Source organism: Cyrtonyx montezumae, unplaced genomic scaffold (genome assembly GCF_038088225.1).
Source record: "Cyrtonyx montezumae isolate F1298 unplaced genomic scaffold, pur_monq_1.0 scaffold_3, whole genome shotgun sequence".
NCBI lineage: Eukaryota > Metazoa > Chordata > Aves > Galliformes > Odontophoridae > Cyrtonyx > Cyrtonyx montezumae.
This window is the reverse complement of record NW_027072034.1, coordinates 140,237,914-140,265,576: the sequence shown is the minus strand read 5'-3', so window position 1 is coordinate 140,265,576 and position 27,663 is coordinate 140,237,914. Positions and strand designations below refer to the sequence as shown.

Here is a 27,663-nt window from a genome sequence, read left to right as displayed (position 1 = left end):
GTTCTGTCTTATCTGATGTGCCGCTGGCTGCTGGCTTGCTTTACAGTTTTTCGAGACACACTGAGTTACTCTGAGTCATTAATTTGACAGGCTGCTGCAGCAAGCGTTCCTACCAGAAGCTGATCAAAGTGCACAGAGAGCTGCTGCCCAGCTGGAAGCTCTCAGTGGCTGGTGTGATCACATTCAGCAGGTGTGCAATGACTAGTTGTGGCCACCTTTTTCAGGCAGGAGGTGCTTTTACGAGCCTTGTGCAGGTACCCCATATCCTGCAGTGCGTCCAGGGATGAGACCAGCTCTGCCTGTAAGACAACCAGTGTACAGCTCACACCACCAGGCTTACTGCTTCAGAGCTAATTAGTTGGAGGGGTGTGACAGCTCTCTGGAATCAGTGGCATGTCTTCCTGCAGTGTTGGCTGTGGAGTGAATAAAGGGAATGGAGGAAGGTTGACACTCTTCTCATATGCATTCAGTTGGTTGGCTAACTCCTTGTTTCCTGTGCACCTTTAACAAATATATAGGTGTATAAAAATGACAGAGTCCTCACCAAAAGCATTAAGCACAGGAGTAATAACAGCTTCAGAGTCTTCCTAATGAAAATATAGTAGTAACTTGGGGTATTGAGTAACACAGATACTTACTGAAACTCAGAAACAAAACCAAAGTAATTAATTTGAGGATTTAATAGCACTCCCATTCGGTTCTATCTGTGAAGTCAGTGGCATGACTTAAAGTGAAGGGATATTTATGTACAGCATTGAAGAACTCATACTTTAAAATGCAACATTATCTTCAAGAGTGGTGTGCAAAACTGAGCTATGTATATTAATTGGCTTCAACAGACATTGAATGTGAATTCAGAAAATGCTGTTGAATGTTTAAATTGCAGTATTTGCATAAATATTCTCAAAAGCTGCAGTTTTGCAGTTAAAATTGACAAAGTACTGATTTGTGAGGCTTGGATTTATAGCAAGTATCAGTGGATGGAGAGTAGAGAGTGAAGTAAAATGAACTGGATTTTGTTGTCTTTTTTCTATCTAAAATACAACTTTTTTTTTTGCTGTATTATTTATTTCATTACATTAGGAGTTTGCACAATCCTCATTTTACAGAAGTTTAAATGCAGTTGAACTCTAGACTTGGTAGGCCCCAAAAGAACACCTGCTTTAGATTGAGTGAAATTATTCTCTAACTTGCAAATGAAGCCCTGCTCTTAGAGTATGGACTTGTAAATTAAACTGATTGTGATTGTGCAGAATGAGAAGACGCTGTTTTTGTGTAATACTCTGTTAACAGGGGCTTGCTGATTCAAGGTTTTATATGCAGGTCTTGTGGAGTCACTACAATTACAGGTTTGCCAAGATAATCCAGTTGGTGCTTTTGCTGACAGATAGAATAGAAAGCAATGTCGTGAGCCCTTTTCTGATACAGATAGTTCTTCTGTGCTTTGAATTCAGGGTGTGTAAATTGCTGCTGAAGCCACCTGATTCCCTGGGTAGTCTTGTTGGGAGGAGGCTAGTGGAGTCAGACTTGTTTGGGAGGTTTGAGATAATTGTGGGATAATTCCTTTGGTGGAATGTGGTGCCTTCTTGATCACAGCTGGAGAGTGGCCCACTTGTACTCCTTTTTGTCATTTTGAGCCTACAACGTTATCGGTTAAAAAAATTAGATGAAATCAAAGAAATGGGAGAAAGGGCTGGTGGATCTGAACAGAATCTGGCCAGCTGTGCCCCAAATGAAGCCTTTGTCAGTTGCTGTATAGTGTAGAAGTAACATCTGTTACACATGTGACATCTGCCATTATACTGGTTTGGTGCAGTGTCACGGCTTATTTGGGGTTCCCTTTTCCTCACCTGTCAAGTCATGATTAATTTATATTACTCTATGGGTTCTAGGGGAAAGAAGCCTTGCTTTATACCCAAGGAAGTGACTGGAAAGTGAATTATTTTCCAGGTGGAAATGGTGAGAAGTCAGTCTTATTATGTACTTCTGAAGAAGTGGTTGTGAAGAGGAACAGAATTGTTTTGACTTGTGAAAATTGTCACCGTTCTTTGCCAAAGGTTATAAAGCTTCCCTAGCAAGTGGCTGTCAGTTTGGCTAATTGTTTTGACTAGATGAATGAAATGGAAAGCTTTCTGGAAATTCCATGAAGATGAATGATGAAGAGGAATGGATTCTGTCAGTTGTTGCATACCAGTTGGAAAGTGTGACATGGATGATGCCAATACTTAGTAGGTGTCAACAGATACTGGTATAGCACAAGATGTGCATTCTGGATAAGCCAGCTGTTTTGGCAGGTAGTTAGTGTTGATGAAGGTGAAGTAATGCTCGTTAGAGCAGTTAGGGGAAACTTAATATGGAGCCCGTGGGAAGTAGGAAGCAGTATTACTGTGGCATTTTGTTGAAAAGGCTAAGAAACCAAGTGCGTATGTTCTAAGTCTCATCCCTACTCTTAAGAAGGATGTATATAATAGGAGTAGGAAAGATGCAAGAGTCAAAAGTAATGAAAGCATGGACTGATTTTTGTTATTAATTTTTTGTTGCTATTACAGGAACTTTAATTCTATAAAACAGTAAACAGAATGACAGAATAGTTAGAAGTGCATCTGCAGCATGAAGACTCAACTAAGGAATCACTGGCACTGTGGTATTAGAACTTGGAGGGACAGTCAACTAAAACTAGCAGGTGGCAATCCTTTTAAATCAGAGGAGCTGGTTCTTCACAAAGTACATAAGTGAATCGGTGAAATAGAGTCCTATCCACCGTTACGATGCCCAGAAATTCACACTAATTCAAAGAGGACTTTGAGCTTCAGTCTGCCTTGCTGTGAGAGTACGTTCCCCTGTGTAGTGGTGTTCTTTCCTAGGCCTCTGCTTCTGTTGGACTGTAGATCCTGAGCTAGATAGCCTCTGGTCTGTAGCATTACAGAGATGGTAGCTTCTCATCCTTTTGAACTGCCTTCAAATTAAATACTCCTCTTCTGAGGCTGCAGTTTTCGTTCCCCCCTAACACACATACTCTAGAACACAAGTTACATAAATACTAGAAAATAAGTTCAGGAATGTTCCCAGGCACTGAAGGAATCTGGTGTAGAATAATCTTCATCTCGTAATAAAATCTCTCAATTTAAAAACAGGATTATTTCTCATTGCCAGCTGGGAAAGATTCTTGTCCTTATACATTCTCAAATAGCATCCAAGAATTTTAGGATGCTTGTTGGCATAGGCCAGAATCATGCCAGAGACCATTTTAACAATTAAGCAATATAAACAGTTGCATTCCAGTACCTGGGAGCATTTCCAGGTACTGCAATTTACAGTTCCAGCTTGAAAATTGCATTTCTGTTCGGTCTGAAGTACCAAACAGAAAAATTTAGTAGCACAGTAGGACTTTTGTGTGACAGCCATGGTTTCTGGTCTGCTTCTTACAGGCAAATTCTTTTTGCTGATTTTATGACCAAGAACAAGATGTTCCATTAGGTTCCTAAACCATCTGTATCTGGGGAAATGAGGGGGGGAGGGAAGTGCAGAAGTAATTTGGGGTCATTTGAACTTGCCTGTCTTACTACCTGGAAAATCATCGTAATTGCTGCCTAGATTGAAGAACAAAGTTAAGAATTGCTTTGCTAAAAGATGAAATGTAAAATATGTGGTTTTTACCTTAGAAGTAATCACTGCTTTTCTTTTCTAGACGATGTCTTCAGCTGTTGTTCAGATATATGCAGCAGATCGCAATGCCGTGTGGTCAAAGAAGTGCTGTGGTGTAGCTTGCCTTGTAAAGGACAATCCGCAGAGGTCGTATTTTATCAGAATATATGACATTAAGGTAAGTTTTCCCTTTTCAGACTTCAGTGTATTCATTCTCCATTTTGAATTGAAGGATTTTAGGTGATTGTTGATGCACACTTGTACAGAAATCCTCAAATAAATAGCTGTGCTGTGAGCAGTGCACTAACTGCTTATTAATAGGCCTGCACGGCTTTCTAATATTCTAAATTTGAATTATTTCATAGATATTAGCTCTTAGAGACCAAGTAAAGATTAGATACGGTTTTCTTAGAGCTTGCAGAAGTAGTTCTCTACTAACCTGATTTATGAGACTAGTAAAAATTAGTATAGTGTTGCTGATACAGATAGCTGTGATAATTCCTTCTTTAGCTAAGAGCTCACTGCCAGTCATCATCCACTCTGTGAGGCCTCAGATACATTCAGGAGTGCCAGTTGGCAGTTGCATTTATGATGTGCTTGCTTTGTTATTAGACTTGGTGAGAAACCTGTCACTTGGGTGCTGAACCATAATGCCATTTAAATATCTAGAAGATTTTTAAGTCAGATTTTTGCTCCCTTGAAATTAACTGTTTTTCAGGTCAGTCTTGAGAAGATAACACTGGTAGAGGTCTCCTTATCTTTACTACTAGAACACTATTTCATGGCTCTCACTGATCAGTACTAACATTACCAGCAAAACTATTGCAGGATTATGGAATTTTAAAGTGTGTTTTTGTAAAATATACAGGATTTAGAACAGAAGGTAGAATGATGAAATAGTCTGATTTCTCCACATGTTCCAATATATTTGGACTGAACTCACTCTTGGGTAAATGGCAAATGCTTAACAATATGCAGCTTCAAACTCTTGATAGGTTCTATTATGAAAGAATCTGAACTATGATTCTATGATTCTAAACTACAGTTTGTCTCCAGATGTTTCAAACGTGCATTGTTTTGTCTGTTTTTTTTTTCCAGGATGGGAAATTATTGTGGGAGCAGGAGCTGTACAATAACTTTGTATATAATAGTCCTAGAGGATATTTTCATACCTTCGCTGGAGATGTGAGTCTCAGCATCTTTGAATACCTACCTTAGAATGCCTTTTATTTGAATGGTTGCATCTTCTAATATGATCAAGATTTCCATTTCATTATGTAAATTATTTAAGTACAATATCGCTTTTCCTTTTATACTTATTTATCAAAAGAACCTTGGGTTTCAGCTAGAAAAATCAATCCATCAAAAAAGTACATTTTACATTTCTTTTATTTCAACCCCCATTAACAGTGAAATTATTTTGACTTAGGTGATACTTCAGAATCATCATTTATTTCTTAAAACAAATTTTCCTTCCCTCACATTTGATTTTGAGCTACAGGATTTTACTCTAATTTGTTAATATGAGCTCTAGAAATGTGATTAAGAGACCTTTTCAAGTTAGCATTGTTTCTAAGATGTGTTTTTCCTGATTTACAATGGTGATCTTTTTTTTCTGGTTATGTCTTCAGAATTATAAGAAAATATGTAAGAAGAAAGCCTTTGTAATGCTTTCTTAGTCATGGATGGGGGAATATTATTATTTTTAATTTTTTTTCAGACATGTCAGGTTGGTCTTAACTTTGCTAACGAAGAAGAAGCTAAACTATTCCGTAAAACAGTAACAGATTTACTTGGACGACGGCAAAGAAAATCTGGTAAATATTCAAATTAACCTTAAATCTGGGACTGCTTCTATTCTGAGGAGAGACAAGAAAGTGTTTTTGTGTATGAAAATGACTGGAGGGTTTTGCTGCTATATTTCTATTTAGAAGTAATCATGCTACAAAAGTGTACTTCATCTCTGTTGTGTAGAAATATTTTTTTCTGAAATAGCTTGATGCTCCTTCTTGCTGTAAGTTTCCTAGGAAGCTGAGACTCCAAGAATGTGGGGTTTGAAAATACAGGACAGAAAGAAGCAAAAAGGGTAACCTATCAGTGGGAAAACAAGCTGTTTTCACATTTGACTGAACCCTATCTTAGCTCTGGGCTCTTTACAATGAATTTGTTCAAATTCAGCCCCCGTAGGTTGTAATAAAGATTTTTACCATCTGGTATGTTCAGTAGTTCATGTGCATGCATTATTGGCATTGGTCCAGGTTTCAGTAGACAGTGTTCAGTAGTTTTATTTAAAATTAATGATCTTGACAGAGGCCAAGTGCATAAAACATGATGTACCTATACTGTCCTTAGCAGCACCAGACAGTCAGAAGTACAGTGTGCGTTTTGCCAGCTTCAGGATGCCTTAGGAGAACATAATCAGTGTTTTGAAGGGAGCTCAAGCTTCCTCCAGATCTTCTCTTGGTCCTTTTCCCATGAACACATAAACAACTTGCTTGTCTGACATCCATATGACCGTGAAGAGTAAGGTAATATAAAACACAGGTTGGATGCACATGGATGTGATCAGGCTTGCTGTAAGCTGTACCATGGACTTGATCTTGCTACAGGGTGCTTTTCTGTAGTCCATTTTGGGATTGAATTGTACTAATGGTGCAGCATAGTCTTTTTGTAAAGGGAGAAAGCCCTTAGAGTACCATCCTTGCAAGTATTTCATTCAGTTTAAGTGGCTTTGGCACAGAGCATTTGTTCCAGAGCTTGGTTGGCTGTTTAAGAATGTCTGCTTAGAAAATGCTTATAGGGTTTCTCAAGAGGTGGCATTAGTGTGTGACATGGCTTGAGTAAAAGTAATCTTGTATTAGCTTGCATCTCCCGATCTTGAAGTTTCATGCTATTACACTTCTAAAACACTGCTGAAGTGCACGTATGACCAGGGCAAAGGCAAATACATATTTCTATTGTTAGCCATAGCAAACTTTGTTTGAGAACAGCAGTTCAGTCAAACCTCCTATTCACGAGAGGTTCTACATAGAGTTTTTCTTGTTTCATCTTTGAGCAAATAGCGTTGGCTTGTGTGCTCAAGTTCATATTGAAGGATGAGTTTAGTCCCTGCACTCTATATAATTTTTTAAAAGGCAGATAGCTTTGTCTCCAAATTCTTACAACTTGAAGACAACTTTAATTAAAAAAAAAAAATTATATATATAAAACGATTGTTTTTTTTTTTAGTTAAGCCACCAGATGGAGTTCTGTATTTGTCATAGACAGAATTTCTTATTGTGCTTCTATAATAACAGGCCCTGCATTTGCCCAGATCAAAACTGATTTGCTGTTGGAGTGTGTGTATATAAAAATAGATAGTATATCTAGTATAACATATATATAATTTAGGGTATACACATTTTTACATAATATGAACTTTATAAAAGTTTAATGTATTATTTTTATTAGATATAAATTGTGTGTATGTATCTAACACCTCTGAACTTCTAAAACTGAGGTAATAATTTGGATTTTTTAACTTTTTTTTCTGCTTAATGGGATTTTTATTCCCATTCCTTCCAAAATGTTTCATTTCATAGCAGTGACACCTGACATGCTTCCTACTGAAATAAGTATCGTGTCATCACTTCACAAGCCCTGAGTGGCTTAACAGGCTGCTAGGATGCTTTTCCAGGAGTCTTATGGAAAACTCATGTTATTGGAAGGTAACAAGAACAGCAGTTCTGGCCCAGAAGGCTGTGTCTTTGTGCTGACACAAGTGTACCAAAGATCATCAAACAGCTTTAAGAAGAGGCAGCAGTATTCTGCTCTTCCTCACTTGGAATGAAATGTGTTCCAGTGTACAGGAACTCCTGAGTCAGTGCTTCTGGAGCTCTCGAGGTGAAAATTTGGCTTCAAGTAGAATGAGTAAGAGTTTACAAATACTAAATATTCCATAGAGGATACAATGAGGGAGAAAGGGCAGAGGAAGAATTCTGTATGCAACATCTTCATCTTCTTAGTAACTGGCAGATTTTTATCTACTTAAATTCTGATTTAAAAAAAAAAAACAAAACAATGAAGTTCTTAACCTTGGATTAGGAAGAAATTACAATAATTAGTTAATTTCTCTAGTAAACTTACTTAAATGAGTCTCTCCATTTACTACTTTAACAAACCCCAAATAGCAGGGTGAGCAATGTTTCCTCTCTCTGTCAGTGTAGTGCACTCTTACTTTGGGTATACCTTAATACCATTAGTTTTGTATTTATCATCTTGCCTCATGAATGCTAATGTATGTATACTGAGAGAACTTAGCCCTACTGCTAAATGCCTTTCAAAAACAGGTTTCAATTTTTGTCTGATTTTTTACAAGCTTGTAACTCATGGCTGGGAACCCTTTTCCAGCCCTCTGAAAGCAACAGCTTCTCCAACAAGCATTTAGCTCCTGATGCCCCTCCTAGTTCACTCCAAGCTGGATACTGAATGCAGACAAGTTTTTGTTTGCTTATTTTTACATGTGGATGAGAGTGTTTTCTTAGACGTGGGCAGCTGGTGAAGTTGATCAGCAGGTATCTCCATCTTCAGGCGGACCTCTGGTCAGGTCATCAGCACTTTGGAAGAGGAGTTCTTATTTTCTAATCTGCAGTAGAAAAATCTAGTATCTTTTGGCCACAGATTATTCTTATCTATACTCAGCAAAAATTGCAGGAAGTGTTTAAAATGTCTTGTTTTGTTCTCCACTATTTTATCTCTTGAACTCTTTCTCCTCATGGAAACTATAATAATTCCCATGATTTGGCACAAGGCCACTCAACATTTCCTATGAATGCCTACTGCTTTTCCCAGTTTCCCATCCTTTGCTAAATGACTTGCCATCAATCCTGTACTTTCCTTATCTGTTTCAGAGTTGATAATTCTTGGATAGGAATGTAATTGTATTCCAGAAGTTGAGCAGCCTGTGTCAACTTCCAACACAGTGGTTTCTGAGCTTGAATATTATAGGAAGGGAAAACACAGTAATTGTCCAAAAAGCCTTTTTATCCTGTGTCGCTTTGAGAAGGTCAAGCACACCTGTGTTGGCACAGTCTCCTTTTCCTTTATGCTTGTGTCTGAAAAACACTACAAGTTGGCAGTTTTTCTGAAACTTGTGAAGAGTGACCTATTACAAATTCATGATAAGCTCTTAAGGGAGGCCCTGCTAGATTCCAGACCTGAAAGGAATGTACAGTCTTCTGTACAGAGCCATGTTTTTTGGTGACACGAGGTGATAAACTGTCAAAAGTCTTCTGAATGTCTGTGTAGGTGCACAAATAGTCTAAGTGCAACTGTGTACTGGTTTTTGTTCAGCTGTGTACTAGCTTCTGTTCTAGACTGTGCTTTGAAGAAAGATTGCAGGATTGGTAAATCCTGTTAGAAGTGGATAGGAATGAATACTAAGTGAGGGAAGGCTCCTTCAAAGGATAATTTAACTGTTATAGGCTGAGAGTGCTGAGGTATGAAATGCCTACAGATACATTTAAAAACAACAAGCCAAATTCTTCATGGTCTGTGAAACAGTGTTGCTTTGTGGAAAAAAAATGTATAAGTATTTTTGAGTTCTGTTCCATGTTATTACTTTTTGGTAAAAGAAGTGTTTTGCTCTTCTGTTTTCCGATGTCTTCACACTACAAAAATAATGATGCTTTTTTTGTGCATATGCTTTTGTGGAAGAACTTCACTGCATCAAAATGTTCATTGTATTTCCACTTAAAATAAATAAAGTGGAAATCATAAAGCATAACACTTAAAATAATAATCATCATCATCTTCATCTTACTTTGAGTTGTACTAGAACAGCTTCTTTTTGAATATTTCACCTTAGTTTGGGGTCAGAGTATCTGAAACAAACTCAGTAGTGACTTTCTGCTTCACATCATGTTCTAAAATGAGCTCTTGCAGTTCTCTTAATGCTTAACTTGTTTTTTCAACTGTTCAACAAGTAGGCTTCAAAGATGTTTATAGGTCGTCTGAGCTCAGTACCACCTTAAGTGTCACTAGAAAGCGAAGTCTAGAATGTATTTGTGCTGTGATATGTACGAATAACAACTCTTTTTCTTTTTTAACAGAAAAAAGACGAGACCCGCCCAATGGTAAGCTTTTTGCATGAACCACTGCACTTTAATTTTTCCTGGTACTGTCATTTATGGTTTGTATGTAGCTTTGTTTTGCACTTGTTCAGGATGGTCATGTGGTAGCAGAAGCAGTAAACTCATATTCTGGAGGTTACTATATTTGTTTTGTTTCTGTTCTTTGGTGTTTGTTTTAGTTGTAGTTGTGGTTTTTGAGCTGGCATTTGCAAAGAATGTTTTTGGAGAGGGTTATGTTTTCCTGTGAATAGGACAGAGGCCCTTCAGCTGAAGCTGTGAAGAAGGCTTTGTACCTTTCATTTGCTGCTTGGTCTTCAGAAAGGGTATAAAGAAACATATAAAGGGTCTTCAGAAACGTATAAAGGGTCACTATACAAAACTTAGCTGGAATTAAAAGGTAGGCTGTTTGTCTAAACACAGGCGTAGTCATGACAGCTTTCATGAAATATCCATAAAATGTTAACTTCTGATTCTGACTGACCTTAGAACATAGCCTCCTGGTAATACATCATATGTCTGTAAATGTTGTTTGGTTTTTTTTCCAGGAGAGAATATTTGAATGCATTTGCCTTGCATTTCTCTGACATGAAGAAACAGATTTCTCAGGGGGTCCTTATGAAATCCACAGAAGTAAAAAGAATGTATTGGTCTGATCCCAAAATTCTACCGTCTATTCCTAATAACAAGTGAGAGATGCTTATCAGTGAATATCAAGTTTGGAGTCTTTGGTCTAATTGTGCCTCCAGACTGAAACTAAAAAGCATTTTGTCCCATGGTATTTCAGCTGGTGCCTGATAGGTTACTGTTTCAGCAGGGATATTACCCACTAATCATCTAGGGACCCAGAGCCCTGTACTGCGTGAGGAGATCAGTTTTTTGGGTGGTCCAGTTTGGAGCCAGGAGGTGAACTCAGTCATCCTTATGTGTCTGTTCCAAGTTGGGATTTTCTGTGATATATTTTGAGAGCTTTGGGGACATTTTAATTGTTCACTGTCTTGAGCAGCATCTGTTTTCTTTCACCTAAAAAAATTCTTTCCTGATAGCAGTGTCTGCAGAGCAAAAAGGAAGAAAAACTGTGGTGATGATACAGTGCCACTTACCACATCCAGTTTAGCCTTGGAGTCTCTACTGTAAAAGCTGACCATTAATAGTACAAGCAGTTTATTTGCTTAGTTTGCTCTCGGTGATTGGAATAAAGAGAACTAAATTTGTAAAAACTTCCATGCTTAAAACATTCTCTATAATTCATGCACTCAGACCTTCGGCAACAAATTGTTTTTTGAGTGAAAAATTCAGTACTGAACTCGTTAAATGGATGAGACCAATGCATACCTGAATATTCTTTGAAAGACAGAACATCCACAAGTTTGCTTGGTCTTTCAGGTTTGTAAACACTTGTCAAAGCTCTGAGCATCTCTGTGTTTTAGCAGAGCGTTCTGCTGGGACACGCTCTGCTCTTTCATGATCTGCCTACCTTACTTTTCTGATGCTGTGAAGTGCTCTAATGCCAGGCTTATCTGCTGACACTTCACTTGCTCATGGCCTCTGTAGTCTCAGGTGAGTTATACTGTGGGCACAGGACATAGCTTCAGTTGGTTCTGTAGGCAGTGGTTCTGCTACAGGCAGCTCAGTTCAGTATTTGAACCAGGTGACAGCAGGTATGTCCACGTGTAACTGGAGAGGGAAAAAAAAGCCTAACTGTTATAGGGTCAGATGGTTATTCTTTTATTCTACTGGGGGAAAAAAATTGAAGAGCTGCTTTTGGTCCATGTATTAGTGTGTACTTACCTTTAAAATTGAAAAACAGGGCCAGTCACATTTCTGTACTCCTATAATCCATGCTTCGAAGTGCTGCAGGAAATTTTGTTCTAGTGGTGCTTCTTTGCTTGGATTTTCTGCGTATGTTGAAACAAATGAGGAGTTGCCCAGAAAGAGCACTCTTATTTTTTGTATGACGTTTTCAGTGGTACGGATCGACGATTTTTTTTTTTTAGAATTGCAGGATTAAAATCAATTGGCATTAAGGGTTATGTAAAATGTATTAGGCTGTAATTTCCTGGGATTTCTGTTCCACTCGTTTGTTATAGCTAGGTCTCTTCATGCAAATAAAGAGGACTTAGTGTGGTTAACTGACCTCACAGTGAAGTTCTGGATGAGATAAGCATTTGTCAGAGATCAGGTTTTGAGAGCATCCTTAAGAACCTTGTGGAAAAATTTTATTTCAGCTGTTAAGTAGTTTGCGTTTATTGTAGAGCTGTCTGTAGTCTGAGACAGATGTCTAGAGAGGTTCTGAAATAAAAAAGAATTTCTTAGAAATTATATTTCAAAATGTTCTGTACTACATTTTCTGGAGCCCCCTCTGAGGATGTAACAGATGCTGATATCATTGGATGCCTGAGGCCACTGTACTGTCAGGTGCTTCCAAATGATGAGCTCTATGTGCCTCTGTCATCTTCACTTATTGAGCTATCTATACCTGATGGGGAAAGTGCATGTGTTTTGATGGGAAAAATTTTACTGGATATAAATATGGCTGTTTTAGAAGAAGACAGTTCTTTCCAAGGTTCTTTTGTCCCTCGTGGGAGGCTAAGATCTAAGTCTGATGGTAAGAAAAACTTTCATCTTGAGGAATTTACTGTGATCTCTGGAATGAATATTAATATCAAAGATTTAGGTATCAGTCCTTAATTTGAGCTCAGCTGAGTAAAATTTCATTTTGCCAAGGGATGCTGCTTTGCACTTGGTAGAACCAGTTCCATTTAGATTCCATTTTTACATGGAAAAAGGTATATTTTTCAAGGGCTGACAGGGTCTAAGTTGAGAAGTATATAAAAAATTGCAAGCAGTGTTGAGTGCAGGAGTATGTGCTTGTTCTTGAATGTCAGTAAGCTTTTGAAAAACTATAAATATCGTTGTCTTAGTGAGAAGGTTTGATGTTGGTAAATAAAGGGAATGTGAAGTCCTATGGGTTTTTTTTTTTTTCTTTTTGAATCATAAGCTCTAAGTTTTCATTTTATCCTCCAGGTTTACTTAACTTCTCGTGAAGTTTTGGGTTGATAATATTTAGCAGTTGTTGAAGTTAGTGCAAGCTTTTAATTGTGTAACTTACCACAGATTCATATGTAGCTGTCTGTGGACAGCTGGCAGTTCTGCGTTCTGTCAGAGGACACTGGTTAGATCATAGGCTCTCAAGGTATTTCTGCAGAGCAGAAAAGAAATTTTGTTCTGCATTTCACATGCAGTTTTAAAAACCTGTCCTCTGAGACTGCCAGAGGAACGTGGGAGTTGTCATATGCTTTTAAGTGAGTTTTGTCTATCCCAGTGTCTTGTTTCTGTTCGTGTTTCGTAGTCTGGGCAGTACTAAATGCTTCCCCTTGAAGTGTTATACTGCAAACATCAGATAGTTTATCTGTCATATTGTCTGCTTCTCCTTTCAGACTGTGAAAACAGCTTGTTGGTCTTTTCAGAATACTAGGATAACTTTGAGTCATCCGTATGAAATACTCTTGTGGAAAGATAACATCAAAATAATAGTCTGATTCTCTTAACCCTACGAGGTGTTTTTTTTATCACGTGCCCAGGAAAGCTGGATGTGTGAATCTTACTCTAATTGACTGGGTAACCAACAGTAACTCACAGAGTATGCTTTTCAAATTAGTCCTGGCCAAACTACTCTTAAATAGACTTGCTTGGTTTCATCTTTGGAAGAACGAGATTACTTTTAGGAGGTTTCTTTGAGAATGCACGTATATTCACATATACATATACATTGAAGAAGGAATAACTTGCCTGCTAGTGTTTAAATGCCATCATCGCTTATGTAAGAAAAGTTACCTTCTGTCAAAACTAAAAAACCTGCGTGGAAAATATCCTAGGTATGTTTATTTGCTATTATTCCAAAAGTAACACAATACTGGAATGTTAGAATTGGTGATCTGAGTGTTTGCTTACTTTGTTTCTGGTGTTGCTTTTGGTCTCATGAGCTTTGTTTCTCATATGGGACTTCAATTATTTTACAAACCCATCAAATAATAAGAAATCCTGAATAGCTGTGTCAATACTGTTATATCTTTGAAGGCAGTATCCCCACCCAATGCTTAATAAGCAAAGGTTCCTTCTCCATTAGAAAACATATACTGTGTTTCCAAGGTAATTGCTCGCAGAGTATTGCTGTTTATTGCTTTCACTTTTCAAATCTTGTCTGGGGTGGTAGTTACATTGGCATCGTGCATGGCTGTAGCTTAATCTCTTATTTCAATGTTCTATGGATGTTAAAACCCTTTAATTTAGAATTAATTTATTTGCAAATTTTGCAGAAATAAAATTCTAGCTTATGAAATTTTCCTGCCATTGTTCTGCTCTGAGAACAGCCTTTTCTTCTTCAGCAAATGGCATTGTTCATCGTGATCCTGACATCCAGGACCCAGTCACATGCATGTAACACACACAGCTGTGGCTACAGTACCAGCATTTAGCCACATGTACACCCAAATAAGTTATCTTAAATAGAAGTTAAATGTGGTTTTATTGAAACAGTAGTGAAAGTCCTGTTCTTTATCTTCACAGGTCCAAATCTACCGATGGCTACTGTCGATATCAAAAACCCAGAAATTACAACTAACAGATTTTACACTCCACAAGTCAACAATATTTCATATACCAAAGAAAAGAAGAAAGGAAAAACTAAAAAGAGAAGATTGACAAAGGCAGATATTGGAACACCATCTAATTTCCAGTAAGGACTGACTTTGGGGGTTTGTGTCAATTACGCTTGCAAATACTCAGGAATTAGATGTGTGACTGTTGTGTGTAACCTGAACTTGAGTGAGTGCTGACTGCATGTTTTGAGATTTAAAAGCAAGAGAATTTTGACACATGGGAGTTTATCTGCAATAAAAAGTAACTTACTGTCCTAAAGTAACTTGATTAAGCTGTATTAAGATGGCTTGCTTAAGTGGTCAGCTCAGAGTAGATTCCTCTTTCATTCCACTCTTGACTCTTAAACTCATTATTCCTACAGATGTGCACTCTCAGCTGTTGTGTGTCAAACAGAATACACACATAGGTCCTGCCTTTCCATAACTGCAGAGATGACATAGCTGTATATATCTGTCTTCGTAAGCTCGGGTGTGTGGGCTCATGCCCACGTCTTGTGGTGAAAGTATGCTGTGTATATATGCTTTTTTAGGAGCAAGTTGTTTTCTGTAGTATTTCATAGGTAAATTTGTTCTTTCAGAATAGTATCCGTTGTTTTAAGCTTTATTTTGGAAGTTGGTTTGGGTCAGTTTATTGAGTTAACTATTGTTCTTCCTGAAAAATAATTTAAGCTTCTGCCTTTTAAAATGAGTGCACTTACTTTGTTTGTTGGTTTGCTGTGCTAAAGCAACAGCAATTTGAAGAGCTTGAGTTAGTTGCAGGAGTGATAGCCTCTGTGAAGTGTCAGAAAACCAGTGTGAGGTTTATATGCCAAGGGAAGATCTTGTTGATGCCTACCTGTGCAACCTGGGCCAGGGAGCTGCTTTGGCAGGGGGTTGGACTCGGTGATCTCTGGAGGTCCCTTCCAACCCCTATGATTCTGTGATATGCAGTCAGAATTGCAGTCAATGAGTTGTGTCAGTTTAACTTAGCTCTGATCAGAATTTGTGGAAGAGCATGCAGCATTGAAGACCAGCAGGATTTGATGCTTTGGTTTATGATGTTTGTTGGGTTCCGACAGTGGGGGAGCACTTCATGTGCATTCATGAAATGGTAAAGTGGTCGTGGAAAAGCTGAGAATATGGTAAAGTATTTAATGAAGTTTCAAACAAAAGATAAATTCTAGTTTCTGTTGATATTTGTATGCAGGATAACATTAAAGGTAATTTCAAATTTCAAGTGGTAAACCTTTGCAAAAGATGCTCAGAAGTCTCTTTTGTTCCATGTACAATCTAGCTCAGAATCTGCTAGTGTGCACCAAAGTGCCATCATGCTATGCTAAATACTTGCAATTGCTGCTTTTTGCAGCTGTGTACAAATTAACTGTTCATGGCGGTTAGGGAACATACTATCAGAATGCAACTTGAGCTGTGATACTGGTGAAGGACAACATTCACTACTGCTTTTGGCAGTGTGAAATTGCAATCAGTAGGTAAAATTATTGAATTGCTTCTGCTGGTCAGATGTGGACATCTAGTGTTTCCAGAAACAAAGAAAATAGTGAAATTATGCTTAATGTTAGTACAACGTGATACCCGCTCTGTAGATATTTATCAACAGTGATGACATCCCTTCTTCCCTCCTCTGGACTGACCAGGCCCAGGTCCCTCAGCCTTCCCTCATAAGCAAAATGCTTAATTTTTTGAATGTCCCTAATATTTTGAAACAAACTTTAAACTAAGAAGAGAAACTAGTTCTCCACTTGATCTTCTTAAGGTAAGATAAAATGTGGAAATAAAGGAAGCTTTATCATCTTCTCAGATGGGACACCAAGCAGTAAAGAGTACTTAGCATCTTAAGTGGCTGGAGATAGAATCTAGTAGTAATCCAGATACTTGGATGCCCTGTTTAGTTTAGATAATAAGGTCCTTTTTACTCTGATTAAGTGGATTTTTCTGCCTTTTTTTTTTTTTGTAGACACATCGGACATGTTGGTTGGGATCCAAACACAGGTTTTGATGTAAGTAATCTTAGTATGTAGTTCAAGCTACTGGATGATGGAAACCGTAGAGGCTTTGTAATGCAGATTGTGAAGATTGGCATCAAATGAGCTAACTGTTTCAAATGAGCACAATAATTACACACGGTGCAATTCTATAATAAGTCACTCCAGAAGTAATGCTTCTTATTTTTTACATGGAAACTACAAGAGATACAGAGTACACCATAACACTGTAGTTTTTTTTCCTCAGTACAAACAGTATTTTAGAAACTTCTCTGTCAGGCCACTAAATGTATCTGACTTGCAGGTGAACAACTTGGACCCAGAACTGAAAAACTTGTTTGATCTATGTGGAATTTCAGAGGCTCAATTGAAAGACAAAGAAACTTCCAAGGCCATATATGATTTCATTGAAAAAACAGGAGGTGTGGAAGCAGTTAAAAATGAACTGCGCAGACAAGGTAGGCTTTCTCTTATTTCCACACGAAACTTTATGCAGGTTTTTTTGCCATAGGAATTGGAATAAAAGCTGTTGATGATAAACTTGTTTTTCTTTTCTTTGAACTTAGTATTGCCTCACGTGTACTCGGTTTCATATTTCTTTATGCCATAGTCACATAAAAATGTCCATGTGTGACACATGACAGTACATTATCATTAAAGAGTCACACCTATGTCAGTTAAATAATTTCTAGTAACAGTGACTGTACATATTCCACACAGGTTTTTCAGACTCCAGAAGTTGCATGCTTATTTCTAAGATGAAAGTTATAAACAAATTTAAACTTCAGAAGCAATATTCCTATTGTCAGTTACAATAGTAATACATGACATTGTGTGTGGTGCCAGGCATGTCTACCCTGCCAGCACTGTAATCTGCCTAGCAAAAGCTAGAGACCTGTAATTTATAGTAAAACTCTAAGTTTTTTGATCAGGAAGATCTGATTTAAGTTTCTGACGCAAAGAAATTCTCAAATAAGCTTTTTCTTGCCTAATCTTTGAATATGATCTCAGCTGATTCATTATTTACTACAGCATGGCAAGTCAATCTGAAAATTAGGCTGTCAATGTAGAAGTTTTCAATATTTGCCTAGAACACTTCTCAGGAAAAACAGAAAACAGAATAATAATGCCATTGAAATGATGGCAGTCTGGATAAACAGTTTGAGTGGCGGAAGAGTAAAAGTTCAGAGAACAATGACTTGTTACATTTATTTCTAGGGCCCCCACGTTGGAGTGGTATGTATTTGAGCTGGCATCTGAGCATATGCTTTGAAGCATTAATGCTGCTGTGTGATTTATTTCCTGGACAAGAAATCTTCATCCACATCTGTTTGACTGCAGTACTATAAATTATGATCAAATTTCTTACATAAATTGCAAGCAAAATTTCAATTACAATTTTTTTCAGCAACAAATCTTCAATTTCTTCATACAATCATAACTATAAAATTAACTCTACTAAAATGTGTACAAAGTTGTTGATCCCAAACCACTGATCTTAAAGTTCAATTGAGAAGACTTGGCTTAGAGTCTTGTATCTAGCTTGAGATACTTCTAAATTGCCATTTTTGTTGTATGTACTCAAGTTATGTCCACTTGCATGTATATGATTGGAAGAAAAGCTGTCTCATCTTTAACATGCATGATAATAATCTACCTCTGTGCGTTTTAGTAGAGGTAGATAAAAGTATTCCAGTGGTTTTATCCACAGTTACATAATATGTAGGCTTGACTGCTGTTTGAAGTGTTTTTTTTTCCTCAACTGAGAGACGTTTTCCTGCTTTATTGCAAGAATTTCTGTGCTTAACTACTCACACCACTAGGATGCTGTGTAGAGACCTGCAGACCCTTTGTTCTGCTGAGGCAGAACTTACTTTCTTGATTTACTGCCCTTTCTCTAGCCCTGGTATTGGTTATTTGGTTTGGTGGGTTTTTTTGTTGTTTGTTTTTTTGTTTTGGTTTGGGTTTTTTTGAGGCAATACTATCAGCAGAAGGTTTTACAGACTTAAGATTTCTTTTTGTTTGCTTCTCTCATCTGGTTGGGGGGAAGGGAGAGAGGATGAGGTAATGGTGCTCCCTCCTTGCTACTCCTCCCTCTTTTCAGTTCACTTGAGTCCAGGCAAGCCTTCAGAAAACAAAACTTCCTGGACTGTGTTTCCACGACTGGGAGGTGGCATATTGCTGTAGATGTGATGCAAATGAGGTCTTTTGCCTTAGGAAAACTTGAGCTGTGCATTCAAAACCTGCAGGCACCACAGTCTCTGAAGCATGACTGTGTTGTGCATCATTTCTGTGATGCAGGGGAAAACTCTGTAGTGCTTGCTGAGTAAGTTGCATTTGAAAGTACTGCCCTCCAATGGCCTGAAAGGAAGCTACAGGCAGGATAACAAAAAAGGGGAGGGCACTCTTTTTTGTTTATATTGAATCAAGAACGTTGGCAGTATTTCTCTTGTAGAATGCATGAAGTTTGAGAGGAGATTCTCTCCTTGCTGTTTCTTTTTTTAGGGAATGGGAAGTGTGGAGAAATTTGTGGAATTTGGGACATGCTGTGATTTTTAGAACATGTATACCTGTGAAATGAGCAGGAAAGGATGAGCACTGAGGCACCAGCACCTCGTGCTTCTTCAAAATCCCCTTTTTTGGCCTTTTCCCTCTGTTGTGCAGTGCAGGCAGCCTGTTCTCTGAGCATGTAACAGGACAGAAGAAGTAAAGAAGCATCATCTTAAGGATAATACCCTTTTTGCTATAGAGCATAGTAAATCAAATGTGAACTCTCTTAATAATCCAGATACTGTCGTATGACTAAGTAGTAATGGGCAGCAACCACAACTTACATTACCACAAGCCATTAGATGCTTGATGGGAGGGGAAATAAAGCTGTTATTTAAAATGCCATTAGCAAAGCAAGTACATTTCAAGGCCACACGATATAGAAGTAATGCTGTATGTTGAAGTAGTCCTGAAGTTGTTACTTTCTCAAGTCCTTTCCACAAAGATGTTGTTGAAACTAAATAAATAAAAGACAATTTTTGAACTTTCTGGGTGCAGTGGGAGGATTTAATGCATACTATTCACTCACGTTTTTGAAGCCTGTCTGAAGGAAGGGCTCAGATCAGCTGCTGTTGGCAAATAAAGATTCAGCAAAAGTATATTTGCCAATGGTTGCCAGTTTGTTCAAGGTCAGTTTGTCCATATACCTAAAATTCCCATACAGTGACAGAACTATGAGAAAGATCATTCTCAGGTGATAGTTTTATAGTTCAAAATGTAAAGTAGATTTCTAGAAACATCACGATGACTTCATTGCTACAAAGTAAGAGAAACAATGTTAGGACAGTATTCATAGATGAGTATTAGATGGTTTACTTGCTTTTGGTCTTAAAAAGAGGGTTATTTGCTAACCTGTAGATGGAGTGGAAGAAAAAAAGATAACTCAGTAAGGGTACCTTTATTATAGTGAAGGAATAGTCAATGGACAGAGGTGAGGTTTTGCAATAGCTTCTTTGTCCTGCTGCCTGCAAGAGGAAACTGCTTCATTGGATGGAAGCTTGTCCATGACCTGTCACCTTGAACTTGAAATGCTGTATCAACAGTACTACTTCATTGTTTGTCTTTGTAGTGGCAGCCATGTGGTGTTTAAGGATACGAAGGCATTATGCTGAACGCAGTAATGCAGTACATTCACCCTGTATGCCACCCATTCCTGATTGTAGTGCATTCATGTTTTTTGAAGCTTCATCTTCCAGTAGCAAAAACTTTGTGTCTTATTCCCTAATTAGATAATGAGTTGTTTGTAAAGTGGAAATCATGTATTCATTTTTAAGTGTCTTGTCAGAAATCCATTTTCCTTGCCTTCTATCCTCGTTTTAGAGTATTGTTCTGATATTTTTTTTCTGCATTCTTTAGTGGGAAATGGAAACCTCGAGTTTCAAATATACTTGTACCATGAGGATTATTGACACCATAGTACCAAACTAAAATTGGTTACGTGGGTAGGATGGTGACTTTAGTCGTCTTCTGTACTGCGTTTGCTCCCTGCAGTGTTACTGCTTTTACAGGAGTTTATAAAATAAATGTCAGAGACGTATTCAACTTAATTAAGATTTGTATAAACACAGCTTAAGTTCATAATCTTCAACTTAATCCAGGGTTGGTAAAACTTTTATATGCACAGAGATCCTTGCAAAAGCGAAGGAAGACCCTTTTTTTTCTTACTTCTGCCGGTCTGAAAGACTTGTGTTATGTAGCATGTAACTGTACATTTTCTTCCGTTTCAGCACCACCACCGCCGCCACCGTGCAGAGGAGGACCCCCTCCGCCTCCACCGCCTCCCCACAGCTCGGGCCCTCCTCCTCCCCCTGCCAGGGGCCGAGGGGCACCACCTCCACCTCCCTCGAGAGCCCCCACGGCGGCACCTCCACCCCCGCCTCCATCCAGACCGGGTGCCGCGGTGCCCCCGCCCCCCCCCAACAGGATGTATCCTCCTCCTCCGCCGGTGCATTCATCCTCTGCTCCATCGGGGCCTCCTCCTCCTCCACCACCACCAGCCTCGGGCTCACCCGCTCCCCCGCCGCCACCACCTCCTCCGCCGCCTCCTGGTCCTCCGCCACCACCAGGCCTTCCTTCAGAGGTCGATCACCAGCTTCCAGTCCCTGCAGGAAACAAAGCAGCACTCCTAGATCAAATCAGAGAAGGAGCCCAGTTGAAGAAAGTAGAACAGAACAGTCGACCGGTGTCTTGCTCAGGAAGAGATGCGTTGCTAGACCAGATACGGCAGGGGATACAGCTCAAATCTGTAAGTAAATGTTCCTCATCAAGTCACACTTGCAAGTGCCTGCAGGATTGCAGTATGAACTTCTGGCAGCTTTTGAAATGATGCTTTAAACAACACTACTGGATAAACGATTAGAAAGCGAGAATACTATGAATGAGTACCGATGCACAAAATTATTCTTGTTTAAAAGCTTCTCACTTTTCAGTAACACTTTAAGCACATGGTAATGTTTGTTGCCACAATGTCACGGCTGTGAAGAACTTCTGCAAGAGCCATCAGAGATTGCTGTTGTCGTGAATATGACAAATAACATCAAATCTTCTAAACAGCTGCAGGGGATGAGTTAGGCAGTAATGGTACTGGAAAGCAGACACTAGAATATTGCTTTTGAAATCCTTAAGCCTGAATATGGGCTGACTGAAATTACGTTATGGTAAAAGAATATAGTTAAACTTCCTGTTTCAAGGTAAGTTTTTAACTTATAAAAGAAACTGTAGTTTCATTGTTCCCTGTGAATGCATCAATGTTATAAGGAGGTGTTTTGAGAAGTACACGGACTGTTTTGCTCATAGTATCGTAACGAATCTCTTTTTCCAAGGTATCTGATGGCCAGGAGAGTGCACCACCTACACCTGCACCCACCTCAGGAATTGTGGGTGCATTAATGGAAGTTATGCAGAAAAGGAGCAAAGCCATTCATTCTTCAGGTAAGCCAGGTGGAGCTCTTCTGACTAATGGTTTTCAGATGTTAACATTTCTACTGGACATAAACTGCAGGGAGAAAGCATGGATTTCAGGATGCAGTTAAATGCAGAATGCTTGAGACAGAGCACTGGTGATGGTTTGAGTGGGTGCTTTGTGCTGCTTTGAATTATTGGTGTATAGTTTGGTGCTTATTGGATTTAAACTTCCTAATCAAGGTTAGTATTCTTTATTAAAAAATTTCTTACAGATGATTTTTTTTTTTATTATCTGAAATACTTTCCTAAAATGCTTTGAAAAGGCTTTCAGTGATGTGTCTCTATAAGCCAGGGCTGCTGCGGGTCACACACTTAGAAGTGTGACTTCCTGTGTGCGTTGGATGCCACCTGCTGGGTAACAAGCAGATAACTTGTGTCACCTGACCAGTCCCATCCTGGTACTGAGTCACTTCTTATCTACAGTGCTTGGGAAAAGTAAGGCTGGAAGATGATTTGCACTTCTCCTTGCAATACCAGTTTGTAATAAATGCAGTAGCTGCAGTACAGCTGTTGAGGTGCACCTCTTCCGTTTAGACTTAAATTCATGTTTTTCTTTCAGAGCTGGCACGAGTACCAGATCTGCCCTTGCACTCTGTGTACCATTTTACCATTAAATGTAGTTTTAGTGCTTTGGTGCCCAGTGTAGTCATCTCCAATGCTGATTCTTCACACAAATGAAATACTAGAAGGGTGCTAAATGCAGCATTTCCTGGGAGGGAAAATGCTCTTGCCAAACAAATCACTCATTTATATCAGTAGAAATTTGTAGCATGCAAAAACTAAGAGTGGAAGGCTGGATAAAAGTAACAAATTTGACATGGAAGCTGATATGCATTACACAATTTAGAATATTCTAGGAACCACAACAGTCCTAAGCTCACAAAAATATTTTTGTCTGTTTGTACAGTAAAAGATGCCATCCTCTTAGAGAATAACTCTGAGATGGCAGTTCCTAGGTTCTAAAAATTAATCTGTCTTAAGCTTAAGATTCAATCTGGAGCAAGCTGGCTGCTCTCATGTTCTCTAAAAAGGAGGAATAGAGTATGCCATGAGAATTTGACTATTTCCTCTTTTATCCAAAAACAAGGTGTGTTTTTTTCCTACGGAAAGGATGAAGATTTGACTTTTCATCCATGGTCAAGCTAAACTGAATGCCAGCGATGTTCAGATATAGTGTTACATCATCTTGTCCTGATGACCTCCTTGAACTGTTTGTTCTTTCTTCGGAAGACTCTGGGAAAAAATCAATAGCGCTCCTGTAACGAGAGTTTGATGCATGCAAATGTCCTGTTTTTCCTGTTTTTCAGATGAAGATGAGGATGAAGATGATGAAGAAGACTTTGAAGATGATGACGAATGGGATGATTGATCATATATTATATTATATATATATTTTTTAAGGTGAATGATATACTAAACACTACTTTCTGTCTATGGATTCTGTAAAATTATTATGTAAATGTTCTACCAATTTGCTGTATATTTTTGTTGCCTTTTGCTTTTTTATTAATCTGTGCAATACCTCATTTAATCTGTAAAGGTTTGTCATAATCCTCTACAAAGCTACTCCCTGTTAATGTGTGCAAGTTTACACCTGAACGATCATGTACATGTGAATACTTTCCATTCCATCAGTAAGGGAGTTTAAATGTAACATGTGAGACTGACAAAAACCTTAATGTAATTTAGTTATAATGCAAGAAGGAAAACACTATTTTCATACCCTACTTTTTCTGTATCTAAATTTTCTTATTAAAACCTAGTATAGCACTATGTTCTTTAAGTGATGCAGCTCTTAGTTTATTTAGCCCCTTCATTTCAAGTGCAATGCTACTTGAATGTTGAGGCTGTTTTAATACTATTGCATGGTTTCACAACGTCACAACGTTGCCGTTCAGATCTTAGCAGTGTACTTTGAGAAACAAAATCACTACGGAAGAGCACAGCTGGTTGTGAAGGTTGCCTTGCCCGAACTGTAGCAATACTGACTGCTACTGAGCAGCAGTGGTAATTGAATGCTTCAATTAGGGAACTCTATCAGAAGTTAAACAGGATGGCTCTACATTGTGATAAAAGCATCTTTGATGCAGACCAGGTCAGTCTTTTTTTTTTTTTTTCCCTAGCTCTTGACTTTAAGAATGAAGATACGTCAGTTACTGGGGGCTGTACTGAAGGCTCACAATTGCTACAGTTTGATTTATTTTTTAAATCATTTTTATGCGGTTTTCAAGCGGAAGGGCTGCGTTTAATGCTTGCTTCAATAATGCTTAGTTACTTTTAAAAATTTGTAGGGCATTGGTGTACTAATAAAGTAAACATAAGTGGGATTACTTTGCAGTCTTTGTGTTACGGTAGACAACAAATTGTGAAACACCAATCCTACATCCAGAAAGTTGGAAAGCCATTAACCCACAGTGTATGGTTTGATGACATACTGAACTTCATGGCAATATTCATTTTCGTATGCTGGCTTTAAGACCAAGGGTTGTGATGAAGATTGAGACCCCTGTTCACAGAAATGTTATTTGAATAAGCGGACGAAAATGGGATTTTCATTTCACAGCTTCAACATCTATACATTGTACTTTGTAGTGCAGTAAACATCAGCATATCTGTCTATTACAGAATACTAATCTTTGCTACGTGGGTATTTAATATCTGCAGCGTTAATTACTGTACTTACTGTAATTTTCAGGTAGAAATTAAAAAAATCAACATGACACAGAATGTTTAGTTAAGTCAGTCATATTTGGAACACAGTTAATGCATAGTGTCTTGGGTCCTTGACTGCAGTCAAGGTATCAAACTGAATTTAAGTTATCAGAATTGTATCGACTGAAACCCAATGATGACCTGATGTTGGCAGGCTGGACCTGCACGATATGGCTTGGATTTCTAACCCAGTTATAACCTAGTCTCTAGTGAATTAATTTAGTCATATGAGAAGAAAGGAAAGTTGCTTAAAAATAGTGGGAGAAGTAAGTTTGTAGTTAAGTTATTCAGAAGATGTTAACTTCCTTCTGAGAGTAATTTAAGCACATAACGTGAGGGGGAAAAAAAACAAACTTCCAAGTGGTCTGATTTTCTTGCAGTAACTTTCTTATTGCCCTCTGCTGCTGGAAACACTTTCTACTAGCTTTGCTGCTCGATGGCTTGAGTGTTGGATCAGGTGCAGCCACAGGTAGCTAATGGCAGTGGAGTGAAGAACCTGTGTAGGAGGAAAGTACTTGTATGGCTTTCATATAACTTCTGGCACTGCTCCTTCATTGTTTTAACTGCATATAGGGCATTTTAAATTAAGCAGATGAGGCCTAGAGGTTTTCCTAACATGCTACTAGATACGTTTAGCTGTTACGTTCCCAGAGCTGGAATTTCTGTAATATAGTTAGTAATTAAGCGTCACAGTTCATTAATCAATTTTCTCTTCCAGGTTTTTGGAGCTCTGAAGTTACATTATTGAGTAAAACTTTAATTTGTAGATACTGGCCAAAGAAAGCTTTTGGTTCTTCGTTTCCTTTTCTTCATGCAAAAAGTGCACTCACAGTCTGTGGTGTCCAGGTTAATATTTACTTTAAAATAGCGTACATACATGATAAATTTCAGGCATAAAGACTGCAGTGGCAGTTAAGTTAGTCATAACTGCATGCTTCAGCACTCTGAGCAGAAGATAACATTTCATGATGCTGGTGCATTGCTGCTAAACATTGTAATGAAGGCCTCTCTTACATATTCTGGTTAGCCTTAGCCATTAACAAACTAGCATGAGGCTTTGTATCTCAACACTCTGTGTGCATAGACAATTTCAGCTAGCCACTTGTATGTATGGAATCCGTAAGAACTTCTCAATCATTCAGTTCTCCATTTATCAAACTGAAATTTTTAGTATGTGAATTTTTGAAATGTACAGTGAATAGGATGTTGCACTGGTGGCAATTCATCATGGAGCGTAATAAAATTAATTTGACCCAACTAGTGTAAAACGGTGTGGTTTGTATGTGCCAGCTGTGGCATGGCTTTTAAAATAGATGTACATCTTGCTTGTGTGCTTTGAAAAGTAATTTGGGTTGCCCGGCCAAGTTCACAAAGCAGTAAACAGTGACTGTCAAATCGCAGCGGTTTTCATGTCTGGAAAGTTGGATTGTGTTAGTGAGTAAACACAATGAATAAGAATGTGACACCCTCTCCTCCTGGCACATCTCACAGCTGCTTACAGCTCCTCTGGAAACAGCTACTGCTGGGGGCAAGTGCAATAATACAGCAACGTTTCAAGGTCAAACAGACATGGCTTTGTTAATCGGGTGTGAGTACTAACCGGTTAACTCTTCTCAGTGCGTGCTGTGACTTGGAAGGGTTGTACAGATGTAAATCCTCCTTGCAGTGCTTGGGCTCGGTGTGCTTTGGCCTGCTTCCTCTTCCGAGGCACCTGAAGAGCACCTGGCATTTCACATTTTTATCTGGTGTGCACTGCATTCTGAAGTTTATTGCTGCTCTGATGCTCAGGCTGTGAGTGGAAGACAGAGTTGAAATTGTTAACTTAGAAAGTGTGCTGAATTAATGTATAATTTTCACTCAGAAAGAAAAAAATGCTTTCAAAATGAGGTTTGTTTGTTTGTTTTTAATGTTTTTATTTGACTGTGGCTTACTTTTCCAAGTGAGACGTATGTGAAGGGGAAAAAGGAGATGCTTTTGTTTCTTTTGTTTTCAAGACTGTCACTGATCCATTGCAACTGCCTCTATCTAATCATTAGAGGAATTCCTGGTCTAATTAAAGCTCCTGAAACTCAAGAACAGCGATAAGCAGCTTTATTTATAGAAAAGTGTAAATGGGCTAGGGAAGCTTAGATGATATGAAACCCCTCTCAAAAGGACGGTGCTATCCTCTAGCACTGCAGTGGGAACGCCTGTTGCTCTGTGTTTGTTTATTGCCTAAAGTTGTCTTGTGAGCAAAAAGAGTAACGCAAACCTTTCTCTAGCATTTCAAAGTGTGAAAACCTCTGTGCAGTTAGAGGAGACTTTATATCAACAGACTTATTATAACACATCTATGTTTTCCATCCCTTAGTTGGAAATCACAGGTCTGAAAGTGTGAATGCACCGAGTGGATGTTAAAATAGTTAAAATGGTGTCAGTGTTGAAATAGTTTCTTGACCAATTGCATTCTGTGCTGACTTTTACAGGATTTGCAGAGCAAAGTGTAGAGTGATTTGTCAGAACAGCGATTTGTCCAGTATTGAGGTTGGTAGTGTGGTGTAGTTTCAGCTAATCCCTGCAGGACAGGAGATCCTAAAGAGCTTTGTACGTACTCTGAGTGGAGAAGCTTGGTATTTCACATTAACTTTGTCTTCTCATTAGTGCTGACAGTCATACGTGCCTGGAGGCTGCTCTGCTAATGCTCTGAGAAGTTTTCAGTCTTTGGAGTGCAACTCTTTAGCTGTTACTTTGTCTGTGTTTTCCCCTCAGTAAACTCTGTTTCTCCTGAGTTTGTAATCCAAGCAGAATGTATTTAAACTTGTTACTTGAGGATTAAGGGGAGGGAGGTGTAAGGTTTTCTGAGAAGAAGCTGCAGAAGTTGTAAAAGATGCAACAATTATGTTTTTCTATGTGCAGGCTGAGGGACACAACAATACCTGGAGTTTAAAGCTTGAGAGTTAGAAATGCAATGCTTGTATCGTGTATCAGACGTGAAGCGTTTGCTTAAATGTGGTTGGCAGGCACTGGGAGTCAGCAGTTGGCTCTTCTGAATGTTGATGCCCA

At 38.5% G+C, this 27,663-nt stretch overlaps 1 protein-coding gene across 1 annotated transcript in view; it reads left to right on the top strand.

Annotated features, from left to right (window-relative positions):
* Positions 1 to 25,878, top strand: part of WASL (WASP like actin nucleation promoting factor) — a 48,436-nt gene extending 22,558 nt beyond the window's left edge. The window contains exons 2-11 of the mRNA XM_065743511.1: positions 3,689 to 3,823; positions 4,744 to 4,830; positions 5,366 to 5,462; positions 9,735 to 9,758; positions 14,322 to 14,490; positions 16,368 to 16,410; positions 16,700 to 16,853; positions 20,673 to 21,190; positions 21,768 to 21,876; positions 23,217 to 25,878. Of these exons, the coding sequence (XP_065599583.1) occupies positions 3,689 to 3,823; positions 4,744 to 4,830; positions 5,366 to 5,462; positions 9,735 to 9,758; positions 14,322 to 14,490; positions 16,368 to 16,410; positions 16,700 to 16,853; positions 20,673 to 21,190; positions 21,768 to 21,876; positions 23,217 to 23,278 (1,398 nt within the window). The 3' untranslated portion in view covers positions 23,279 to 25,878. The remainder of the gene's footprint in view (positions 1 to 3,688; positions 3,824 to 4,743; positions 4,831 to 5,365; positions 5,463 to 9,734; positions 9,759 to 14,321; positions 14,491 to 16,367; positions 16,411 to 16,699; positions 16,854 to 20,672; positions 21,191 to 21,767; positions 21,877 to 23,216) is intronic.
* The last annotated feature ends 1,785 nt before the right edge of the window (positions 25,879 to 27,663 follow it).